Below are 13,040 nucleotides of genomic sequence, written 5' to 3' on the forward strand. Positions count from 1 at the left end.
AATCTTGTTTCTCATGGTCTGAGAGTCTTTAGGTGGCTTTCGGCAAACTCCAAGCACGCTGTCATGTGCCTTTTACTGAGGAGGGGCTTCCGTCTGGCCACTCTACCATAAAGGCCTGATTGGTGGTGTGCTGCAGAGATGGTTGTCCTTCTGGAAGGTTCTCCCATCTCCACAGTGGAACTTTGGAGCTCTGTCAGAGTGACCATCAGGTTCTTGGTCACCTCCCTGACCAAGGCCCTTCTCCTCCGATTGCTCAGTTTGGCCGGGCGGCCAGCTCTATGAAGAGTCTTGGTGGTTCCAAACAACTTCCATTTAAGAATGATGGAGGCCACTGTGTTCTTGGGGACCTTCAATGCTGCAAAAATGTTTTGGTACCCTTCCCCAGATCTGTTCCTCGACACAATTCTGTCTTGGAGCTCTACGGACAATTCCTTCGACCTCATGGCTTGGTTTTTGCTCTGACATGTACTGTCAACTGTGGGACCTTGTATAGACAGGTGTGTGCCTTTCCAAATAATGTCCAATCAATTGAATTTACCACAGGTGGACTCCAATCAAATTGTAGAAACATCTCAAGGATCATCAATGGAAACAGGAAGCACCTGAGCTCAATTTAGAGTCTCATAGCAAAGGGTCTGAATACTTATGTAAATAAGGTATTTCTGATTTTTTATTCATTAGCAAAACATCTCTAGAAGCCTGTTTTCACTTAGTCACTATGGGGTTTTGTTGAGGAAAAAAGTCTAACGAAACAAAATGTGGAAAAAGTGGTCTGAATACTTTCCAATTGCGCTGTTATCCTCTATGGGCTAGGTGGGTCAACATCCACCGTGAGTTATTACTGCTTTAACACAACTACCTATTTTAATCCTCCAAGGACTTCTACTACAACCTCTTTAACCTCTATGGGCTAGGTGGGACGCTTGCGTCCCACCTACGTAACAGCCACTTGCAGCCTGTGGCGCGATTTTCAAAACCTTAAAAATCCTATTACTTCAATTTCTCAAACATATGACTATTTTACAGCTATTTAAAGACAAGACTCTCGTTAATCTAACCACACTGTCCGATTTCAAAAAGGCTTTACAACGAAAGCAAAACATTAGATTATGTCAGCAGAGTATCAAGCCAGAAATAATCAGACACCCATTTTTCAAGCCAGCATATAATGTCACCAAAACCCAGAAGACAGCTAAATGCAGCACTCACCTTTGATGATCTTCATCAGATGACAACCCTAGGACATTATGTTATACAATACATGCATGTTTTGTTCAATCAAGTTCATATTTATATCAAAAACCAGCTTTTTACATTAGCATGTGACGTTCAGAACTAGCATATCCCCCGCAAACTTCCGGGGAATTCGCTAACATTTTACTAAATTACTCACGATAAATGTTCACAAAAAGCATAACAATTATTTTAAGAATTATAGATACAGACCTCCTCTATGCACTCGATATGTCCGATTTTAAAATAGCTTTTTGGTGAAAGCACATTTTGCAATATTCTAAGTACATAGCCCAGGCATCACGGGCTCGCTATTTAGACACCCGGCAAGTTTAGCACTCACCATAATCATATTTACTATTATAAAAGTTTGATTACCTTTTGTTGTCTTCGTCAGAATGCACACCCAGGACTGCTACTTCAATAACAAATGTTGGTTTGGTCCAAAATAATCCATCGTTATATCCGAATAGCGGCGTTTTGTTCGTGCGTTCCAGACACTATCCGAAATTGCATGGCGCAATTCGTGACAATAAAATTCTAAATATTCCATTACCGTACTTCGAAGCATGTCAACCGCTGTTTAAAATCAATTTTTACGACATTTTTCTCGTAGAAAAGCGATAATATTCCGACAGGGAATCTCCTTTTCGGCAAACAGAGGAAAAAATCCCAAAGGCGGGGGCGGTCGGGTCACGAGCATAAGCCCAGTGTCCCTTGATCGGCCACTTGAGAAAGGCGATAATGTGTTTCAGCCTGGGGCTGGAATGACGACATTCTGTTTTTTCCCGGGCTCTGAGCGCCTATGGACGACGTGGGAAGTGTCACGTTAGAGCAGAGATCCTTAGTAAATGATAGAGATGGAAAAGAAGTTCAAGAAATGGTCAGACAGGCCACTTCCTGTAAAGGAATCTCTCAGGTTTTGACCTGCCATTTGAGTTCTGTTATACTCACAGACACCATTCAAACAGTTTTAGAAAATTTAGGGTGTTTTCTATCCATATGTAATAAGTATATGCATATTCTAGTTACTGGGTAGGAGTGGTAACCAGATTAAATCGGGTATGTTTTTTATCCAGCCGTGTCAATACTGCCCCCTAGCCCTAACAGGTTCACCAGTACTCTAGTCAGTTATGTCACCAGTACTCTTCTCCCTCTTGCCAGTTATGTCACCAGTACTCTTGCCAGTTATGTCACCAGTACTCTAGTCAGTTATGTCACCAGTACTCTAGTCAGTTATGTCACCAGTACTCTTCTCCCTGTTGTCAGTTATGTCACCAGTTCCCTAGCCAGTTATGTCACCAGTACTCTAGTCAGTTATGTCACCAGTACTCTTGTCAGTTATGTCACCAGTACTCTTGCCAGTTATGTCACCAGTACTCTTGCCAGTTATGTCACCAGTACTCTTGCCAGTTATGTCACCAGTACTCTAGTCAGTTATGTCGTCAGTTATGTCACCAGTACTCTTCTCCCTCTTGCCAGTTATGTCACCAGTACTCTTGTCAGTTATGTCACCAGTACTCTAGTCAGTTATGTCACCAGTACTCTAGTCAGTTATGTCACCAGTTATGTCACCAGTACTCTAGTCAGTTATGTCACCAGTACTCTTCTCCCTCTTGCCAGTTATGTCACCAGTACTCTAGTCAGTTATGTCACCAGTACTCTAGTCAGTTATGTCACCAGTACTCTTGTCAGTTATGTCACCAGTACTCTTGTCAGTTATGTCACCAGTACTCTTCTCCCTCTTGCCAGTTATGTCACCAGTACTCTTGCCAGTTATGTCACCAGTACTCTAGTCAGTTATGTCACCAGTACTCCAGTCAGTTATGTCACCAGTACTCTAGTCAGTTATGTCACCAGTACTCTTGTCAGTTATGTCACCAGTACTCTTGTCAGTTATGTCACCAGTACTCCAGTCAGTTATGTCACCAGTACTCTAGTCAGTTATGTCACCAGTACTCTTGCCAGTTATGTCACCAGTACTCTTCTCCCTCTTGCCAGTTATGTCACCAGTACTCTTCTCCCTCTAGTCAGTTATGTCACCAGTACTCTAGTCAGTTATGTCACCAGTACTCTTGTCAGTTATGTCACCAGTACTCTTGTCAGTTATGTCACCAGTACTCCAGTCAGTTATGTCACCAGTACTCTTCTCCCTCTTGCCAGTTATGTTCCCTGGAACTTCCATGAGGAAAAGCGGGGTGTTTACAACTTCTCTGGGGATCGAGACCTGGAGAACTTCCTGGATCTGGCCAATCAGACTGGCCTCCTGGTGATCCTCCGCCCTGGACCCTACATCTGTGCAGAGTGGGAGATGGTAAGCACTACAATACATAGAGGTATAAGACAGGTCATAGTAATGAATGGAATCAAAGTGCTGAATTCATTCCGTTCCAGCCTTTACTATGAGCCTAAGTGCTGAATTCATTCCGTTCCAGCCTTTACTACAGCCTTTATTTAACTAGGCAAGTCAGTTAAGAGCAAATTCTTATTTTCAATGACGGCCTAGGAACAGTGGGGTTAACTGCCTTGTTCAGAGGCAGAACGACAGATTTTGTACCTTGTCAGCTCGGGGATTCGATCTTGCAACCTTTCGGTTGCTAGTCCAACGCTCTAACCACTAGGCTCTACCTGCCGCCCCACATTTAACCTCTCTGGGCCCAGCCAGAAATAATCAGACACCCATTTTTCAAGCTAGCATATAATGTCACATAAACCCAAACCACAGCTAAATGCAGCACTAACCTTTGATGATCTTCATCAGATGACAATCCTAGGACATTATGTTATACAATACATGCATGTTTTGTTCAATCAAGTTCATATTTATATCAAAAAACAGCTTTTTACATTAGCATGTGACGTTCAGAACTAGCATACCCCCCGCAAACTTCCGGTGAATTTACTAAATTACTCACGATAAACGTTCACAAAAAACATAACAATTATTTTAAGAATTATAGATACAGAACTCCTTTATGCACTCGCTATGTCCGATTTTAAAATAGCTTTTCGGTGAAAGCACATTTTGCAATATTCTGAGTAGATAGCCCGGCATCACAGGGCTAGCTATTTAGACACCCACCAAGTTTGGCCCTCACCAAAGTCAGATTTACTATAAGAAAAATGTTATTACCTTTGCTGTTCTTCGTCAGAATGCACTCCCAGGACTTCTACTTCAATAACAAATGTTGGTTTGGTTCAAAATAATCCATAGTTATGTTCAAATATCCTCTGTTTTGTTCGTGCGTTCAAGACACTATCCGAAAGGGTAAATAAGGGTGACGCGCCCGACGCGTTTCGTGACAAATTGTTTTTTAAATATTCCATTACCGTACTTCGAAGCATGTCAACCGCTGTTTAAAATCAATTTTTATGCCATTTTTCTCGTAAAAAAGCGATAATATTCCGACAGGGAAACCGTGTTTTAGTTCAAAGACAGAGAAAATAAAAACATGGGGTCGCCTCGTGCACGCGCCTCAGTCTCATTGTCCTCTGATAGACCACTTACCAAAGGCGCTAATGTTTTTCAGCCAGGGGCTGCAAAGACATCATTCAGCTTTTTCCCGGGTTCTGAGAGCCTATGGGAGCCGTAGGAAGTGTCACGTTACAGCAAAGATCCTAAGTTTTCAATAAAGAGAGTCAAGAAGCCCAAGGAATGGTCAGACAGGCCACTTCCTGCATGGAATCTTCTCAGGTTTTGGCCTGCCATATGAGTTCTGTTATACTCACAGACACCATTCAAACAGTTTTAGAAACTTTAGGGTATTTTCTATCCAAAGCCAATAATTATATGCATATTCTAGTTTCTGGGCAGTAGTAATAACCAGATTAAATCGGGTACGTTTTTTATCCGGCCGTGTAAATACTGCCCCCTATCCCTAACAGGCTTTAAAGGGTCACCATTACATTTTACATTTGGTCATTTAAGGAGAAGCTCCTGTCCAGAGACAGTCCCCCACTGCTTCCTTCACTATTGAGCTATGTTTCCTTGACCTGCACTTTGTTATAAGACTGTCTCTGGTCAAAGTCAGGCCGTTCAGCTGACAGCAACACATTGGAAACTCACTACATCACATGGTGTGAGGCTGTAGTCCACTGGAAGTCCTATTCTCACCTGGAGGACCGTAGAAAGAGAGGGATGGTAGTTCTATTCTCACCTGGAGGAATGTAGAAAGAGAGGGATGGTAGTTCTATTCTCACCTGGAGGAACGTAGAAAGAGAGGGATGGTAGTTCTATTCTCACCTGGAGGAACGTAGAAAGAGAGGGATGGTAGTTCTATTCTCACCTGGAGGAACGTAGAAAGAGAGGGATGGTAGTTCTATTCTCACCTGGAGGAACGTAGAAAGAGAGGGATGGTAGTTCTATTCTCACCTGGAGGAACGTAGAAAGAGAGGGATGGTAGTTCTATTCTCACCTGGAGGAACGTAGAAAGAGAGGGATGGTAGTTCTCACCTGGAGGAACGTAGAAAGAGAGGGATGGTAGTTCTCACCTGGAGGAACGTAGAAAGAGAGGGATGGTAGTTCTATTCTCACCTGGAGGAACGTAGAAAGAGGGATGGTAGTTCTCACCTGGAGGAACGTAGAAAGAGAGGGATGGTAGTTCTCACCTGGGGGAACGTAGAAAGAGAGGGATGGTAGTTCTCACCTGGGGGAACGTAGAAAGAGAGGGATGGTAGTTCTCACCTGGAGGAACGTAGAAAGAGAGGGATGGTAGTTCTCACCGGGAGGAATGTAGAAAGAGAGGGATGGTAGTTCTCACCTGGAGGAACGTAGAAAGAGAGGGATGGTAGTTCTCACCTGGGGGACCGTAGAAAGAGAGGGATGGTAGTTCTCACCTGGAGGAACGTAGAAAGAGAGGGATGGTAGTTCTCACCTGGAGGAACGTAGAAAGAGAGGGATGGTAGTTCTCACCTGGAGGACCGTAGAAAGAGAGGGATGGTAGTTCTCACCGGGAGGAACGTAGAAAGAGAGGGATGGTAGTTCTCACCTGGAGGAACGTAGAAAGAGAGGGATGGTAGTTCTCACCTGGAGGAACGTAGAAAGAGAGGGATGGTAGTTCTCACCTGGGGGACCGTAGAAAGAGAGGGATGGTAGTTCTCACCGGGAGGAACGTAGAAAGAGAGGGATGGTAGTTCTCACCTGGAGGAACGTAGAAAGAGAGGGATGGTAGTTCTCACCTGGGGGAATGTAGAAAGAGAGGGATGGTAGTTCTCACCGGGAGGAATGTAGAAAGAGAGGGATGGTAGTTCTCACCTGGAGGAACGTAGAAAGAGAGGGATGGTAGTTCTCACCTGGGGGAATGTAGAAAGAGAGGGATGGTAGTTCTCACCGGGAGGAACGTAGAAAGAGAGGGATGGTAGTTCTATTCTCACCTGGAGGAACGTAGAAAGAGAGGGATGGTAGTTCTATTCTCACCTGGAGGAACGTGGAAAGAGAGGGATGGTAGTTCTATTCTCACCGGGAGGAACGTAGAAAGAGAGGGATGGTAGTTCTCACCGGGAGGAACGTAGAAAGAGAGGGATGGTAGTTCTATTCTCACCGGGAGGAACGTAGAAAGAGAGGGATGGTAGTTCTCACCGGGAGGAATGTAGAAAGAGAGGGATGGTAGTTCTATTCTCACCGGGAGGAACGTAGAAAGAGAGGGATGGTAGTTCTCACCTGGAGGAACGTAGAAAGAGAGGGATGGTAGTTCTATTCTCACCTGGAGGAACGTAGAAAGAGAGGGATGGTAGTTCTCACCGGGAGGAATGTAGAAAGAGAGGGATGGTAGTTCTCACCTGGGGGACCGTAGAAAGAGAGGGATGGTAGTTCTCACCTGGAGGAACGTAGAAAGAGAGGGATGGTAGTTCTCACCTGGAGGAACGTAGAAAGAGAGGGATGGTAGTTCTCACCGGGAGGAATGTAGAAAGAGAGGGATGGTAGTTCTCACCTGGAGGAACGTAGAAAGAGAGGGATGGTAGTTCTCACCTGGAGGAACGTAGAAAGAGAGGGATGGTAGTTCTCACCTGGAGGAACGTAGAAAGAGAGGGATGGTAGTTCTCACCGGGAGGAATGTAGAAAGAGAGGGATGGTAGTTCTCACCTGGAGGAACGTAGAAAGAGAGGGATGGTAGTTCTCACCTGGAGGAACGTAGAAAGAGAGGGATGGTAGTTCTCACCTGGAGGAACGTAGAAAGAGAGGGATGGTAGTTCTCACCGGGAGGAATGTAGAAAGAGAGGGATGGTAGTTCTCACCTGGAGGAACGTAGAAAGAGAGGGATGGTAGTTCTCACCGGGAGGAACGTAGAAAGAGAGGGATGGTAGTTCTCACCTGGAGGAACGTAGAAAGAGAGGGATGGTAGTTCTCACCTGGAGGAATGTAGAAAGAGAGGGAAAGGAGTCAGAAAGGGGAGGGGTGTTTTGGTGTCATGCACCACCGAGTAACAGATGTTGTTTTGACTCTCCTCTTCCGCTCTCTCTCTCTCTCTCTCTCTCTCTCTCACAATGTGTCAGCTGACAGAAATATCTGAGTCGTGCTTACAGAAGTTCATGGCGTTTCTCTCTCTTTCAGGGCGGTTTACCAGCTTGGTTGCTCCAGAAACCAAACATTGTACTTCGCTCAGCAGATACAGGTATCATAAACCGTACTGCCTGTACCATCCCTGTACACATATCAGTAATTCAGTGTTTCTGGCTTGGTTGGCTCCTTGTGTTTAATCAGTGACTAGTGTCTTGCTTTTGTTCCAGACTACTTGGAGGCAGTGAGCACCTGGATGGCGGTGCTGCTACCAAAGATGAGGAGATGGCTGTATCCAAATGGAGGCAACATTATCACTGTGCAGGTACAGTTGAAGTCGGGAAGTTTACATACACCTCAGCCAAATACATTTAAAAACTCTGTTTTTTCCACAATTCATGACATTTGATCCTAGTAACAATTTCCTGTTTTAGGTCAGTTAGGATCACCACTTTATTTTAAGAATGTGAAATGTCAGAATAATAGTAGAGAGAATGATTTATTTCAGCTTTTATTTCTTTCATCACATTCCCAGTGGGTCAGAAGTTTACCTACACTCAATTAGTATTTGGTAGCATTGCCATTAAAATTGTTTAACTTGGGTCAAACGTTTCAGGTAGCCTTCCACAAGCTTCCCACAATAAGTTGGGTGAATTTTGGCCCATTCCTCCTGACAGAGCTGGTGTAACTGAGTCAGGTTTGTAGGCCTCCTTGCTTGCACATGCTTTTTCAGTTCTGCCCCCAAATTTTCTATGGGATTGAGGTCAGGGCTTTGTGATGGCCACTCCAATACCTTGACTTTGTTGTCCTTAAGTCATTTTGCCACAACTTTGGAATTATGCTTGGGGTCATTGTCCATTTGGAAGACCCATTTGCAACCAAGCTTTAACTTCCTGACTGATGTCTTGAGATGTTGCTTCAATATATACACATAATTTTCCTCCCTCATGATGCCATCTATTTTGTGAAGTGCACCAGTCCCTCCTGCAGCAAAACACCCCCAAAACATGATGCTGCCACCCCCGTGCTTCACGGTTGGGATGGTGTTCTTCGGCTTGCAAGCCTCCCCCTTTTTCCTCTAAACATAACGATTGTCATTATGGCCAAACAGTTCTATTTTTGTTTCATCAGACCAGAGGACATTTCTCCAAAAAGTACAATCTTTGTCCCCATGTGCAGTTGCAAACCGTAGTCTGGCTTTTTTATGGCGGTTTTGGAGCGGTGGCTTCTTCCTTGCTGAGCGGCCTTTCAGGTTATGTCGATTTTGGACTCGTTTTTACTGTGGATGTACAGTGGGGGGGAAAAGTATTTGATCCCCTGCTGATTTTGTACGTTTGCCCACTGACAAAGAAATGATCAGTCTATAATTGTAATGGTAGGTTTATTTGAACAGTGAGAGACAGAATAACAACAAAAAAATCCAGAAAAACGCATGTCAAAAATGTCATAAAAGTATTTGCATTTTAATGAGGGAAATAAGTATTTGACCCCTCTGCAAAACATGACTTAGTACTTGGTGGCAAAACCCTTGTTGGCAATCAGAGGTCAGACGTTTCTTGTAGTTGGCCACCAGGTTTGCACACATCTCAGGAGAGATTTTGTCCCACTCCTCTTTGCAGATCTTCTCCAAGTCATTATGGTTTCGAGGCTGACGTTTGGCAACTCGAACCTTCAGCTCCCTCCACAGATTTTCTATGGGATTAAGGTCTGGAGACTGGCTAGGCCACTCCAGGACCTTAATGTGCTTCTTCTTGAGCCACTCCTTTGTTGCCTTGGCCGTGTGTTTTGGGTCATTGTCATGCTGGAATACCCATCCACGACCCATTTTCAATTCCCTGGCTGAGGGAAGGAGGTTCTCACCCAAGATTTGACGGTACATGGCCCCGTCAAATGATGCGGTGAAGTTGTCCTGTCCCCTTAGCAGAAAAACACCCCCAAAGCATAATGTTTCCACCTCCATGTTTGACGGTGGAGATGGTGTTCTTGGGGTCATAGGCAGCATTCCTCCTCCTCCAAACACAGCGAGTTGAGTTGATGCCAAAGAGCTCCATTTTGGTCTCATCTGACCACAACACTTTCACCAGTTGTCCTCTGAATCATTCAGATGTTCATTGGCAAACTTCAGACGGGCATGTATATGTATCCTTGAGCAGGGGGACCTTGCGGGCGCTGCAGGATTTCAGTCCTTCACGGCGTAGTGTGTTACCAATTGTTTTCTTGGTGACTATGGTCCCAGCTGCCTTGAGATCATTGACAAGATCCTCCCGTGTCGTTCTGGGCTGATTCCTCACTGTTCTCATGATCATTGCAGCTCCACGAGGTGAGACCTTGCATGGAGCCCCAGGCCGAGGGAGATTGACAGTTCTTTTGTGTTTCTTCCATTTGCGAATAATCGCACCAAATGTTGTCACCTTCTCACCAAGCTGCTTGGCGATGGTCTTGTAGCCCATTCCAGCCTTGTGTAGGTCTACAATCTTGTCCCTGACATCCTTGGAGAGCTCTTTGGTCTTGGCCATGGTGGAGAGTTTGGAATCTGATTGATTGATTGCTTCTGTGGACAGGTGTCTTTTTAACAGGTAACAAGCTGCGGTTAGGAGCACTCCCTTTAAGAGTGTGCTCCTAATCTCAGCTCGTTACCTGTATAGAAGACACCTGGGAGCCAGAAATCTTTCTGATTGAGAGGGGGTCAAATACTTATTTCCCTCATTAAAATGCAAATCATTTTATAACATTTTTGACATGCGTTTTTCTGGATATTTTTGTTGTTCAAATAAACCTACCATTAAAATTATAGACTGATCATTTCTTTGTCAGTGGGCAAACGTACAAAATCAGCAGGGGATCAAATACTTTTTTCCCCCACTGTAGATACTTTTGTACCTTTTTCCTCCAGCATCTCCACAAGGTCCTTTGTCCTTTGCTGTTGTTCTGGGATTGATTTGCACTTTTCGCACCAAAGAACGTTCATCTCTAGGAGACAGAACGCGTCTCCTTCCTGAGCGGTATGACGGCTGCGTGGTCCCATGGTGTTTATACTTGCACACTATTGTTTGTACAGATGAACGTGGTACCTTCAGGTGTTTGGAAATTGCTCCCAAGGATGAACCAGACTTGTGGAGGTCTACATTTTTTTCCTGAGGTCTTGGCTGATTTCTTTTGATTCTCCCATGATGTCAAGCAAAGAGGCACTGAGTTTGAAGGTAGGCCTTGAAATACATCCACAGGTACACCTCCAATTGACCCAAATTATGTTCATTAGCCTATCAGAAGCTTCTAAAGCCATGACATCATTTTCTGGATTTTTCCAAGCTGTTTAAAGGCACAGTCAACTTAGTGTATGTAAACTTTTGACCCACTGGAATTGTGATACAGTGAATTAATCTGTCTGTAAACAATTGTTGGAAAAATTGACTTGTGTCATGCACAAAGTAGATGTCCTAATCGACTTGCCAAAACTATAGTTTGTTAACAAGACATTTGTGGAGTGGTTGAAAAACCGAGGTTCAATCTCAAACGGAAGTGTATGTAAACTTCTGACTTCAACTGTCGAGTCCTTATGCTGAGGAATGACTCGTTGACTTCCTTCCTGTGACTCCGCCAGGTAGAGAATGAGTATGGGAGCTACTATACCTGTGACTATAACTACATGCGGCACCTGCGGACCCTCTTCCAGTTCTTCCTGGGGGACAACACTGTTCTCTTCACGACCGACGGGAACACGGACCGGGAAATGACCTGTGGGACCCTGGAGGGAATGTACGCCACTATAGACTTTGGGACAGGTAGGGAGTCGAAGAAATGGAGCAGAGAGGTTTTGGAACATAGTTGCCAGAATATCGTTTTTTTTTAAAAGCCACCTTCTTCTTTTGTTCTCCACTCAGACGTCAACATATCCCAAGCTTTTAGTCGGCAGAGGAGATTTGAACCAAGAGGCCCTCTGGTGAGAAGTCGCTTCTTACAACAACTTCATATATTAGATGATGATGTAGTACCATGACCAGACTAAACTATTAGATGATGATGATGATGATGATGATGATGTAGTACCGTGACCAGACTAAACTATTAGATGATGATGATGATGATGATGTAGTACCGTGACCAGACTAAACTATTAGATGATGATGATGATGATGTAGTACCGTGACCAGACTAAACTATTAGATGATGATGATGTAGTACCATGACCAGACTAAACTATTAGATGATGATGATGATGATGTAGTACCATGACCAGACTAAACTATTAGATGATGATGATGATGATGTAGTACCGTGACCAGACTAAACTATTAGATGATGATGATGTAGTACCATGACCAGACTAAACTATTAGATGATGATGATGATGATGATGATGATGTAGTACCGTGACCAGACTAAACTATTAGATGATGATGATGATGATGTAGTACCATGACCAGACTAAACTATTAGATGATGATGATGATGATGATGATGATGATGTAGTACCATGACCAGACTAAACTATTAGATGATGATCATGATGTAGTACCATGACCAGACTAAACTATTAGATGATGATGATGATGATGATGATGTAGTACCATGACCAGACTAAACTATTAGATGATGATGATGATGTAGTACCATGACCAGACTAAACTATTAGATGATGATGATGATGTAGTACCGTGACCAGACTAAACTATTAGATGATGATGATGATGATGATGTAGTACCATGACCAGACTAAACTATTAGATGATGATGATGATGATGATGATGTAGTACCATGACCAGACTAAACTATTAGATGATGATGATGATGATGATGTAGTACCATGACCAGACTAAACTATTAGATGATGATGATGATGATGATGTAGTACCATGACCAGACTAAACTATTAGATGATGATGATGATGATGTAGTACCGTGACCAGACTAAACTATTAGATGATGATGATGTAGTACCATGACCAGACTAAACTATTAGATGATGATGATGATGATGTAGTACCATGACCAGACTAAACTATTAGATGATGATGATGTAGTACTGTGACCAGACTAAACTATTAGATGATGATGATGATGTAGTACCATGACCAGACTAAACTATTAGATGATGATGATGATGATGATGATGTAGTACTGTGACCAGACTAAACTATTAGATGATGATGATGATGTAGTACCATGACCAGACTAAACTATTAGATGATGATGATGATGATGATGATGATGATGTAGTACCATGACCAGACTAAACTATTAGATGATGATGATGATGATGTAGTATCATGACCAGACTAAACTATTAGATGATGATCATGATGTAGTACC

General features: G+C 43.6%; 1 protein-coding gene across 1 annotated transcript in view; it reads left to right on the plus strand.

The window, feature by feature from the left end:
• glb1l (galactosidase, beta 1-like) overlaps positions 1 to 13,040 on the plus strand; it is a 54,908-nt gene that overhangs the window by 15,397 nt on the left and 26,471 nt on the right. The window contains exons 3-7 of the mRNA XM_045704937.2: positions 3,397 to 3,547; positions 7,784 to 7,844; positions 7,960 to 8,054; positions 11,331 to 11,511; positions 11,611 to 11,669. Coding sequence (XP_045560893.1) covers positions 3,397 to 3,547; positions 7,784 to 7,844; positions 7,960 to 8,054; positions 11,331 to 11,511; positions 11,611 to 11,669 — 547 coding nt within the window. The remainder of the gene's footprint in view (positions 1 to 3,396; positions 3,548 to 7,783; positions 7,845 to 7,959; positions 8,055 to 11,330; positions 11,512 to 11,610; positions 11,670 to 13,040) is intronic.

The sequence above is a fragment of the Salmo salar genome, chromosome 21 (genome assembly GCF_965601325.2).
Source record: "Salmo salar chromosome 21, fSalSal1, whole genome shotgun sequence".
NCBI lineage: Eukaryota > Metazoa > Chordata > Actinopteri > Salmoniformes > Salmonidae > Salmo > Salmo salar.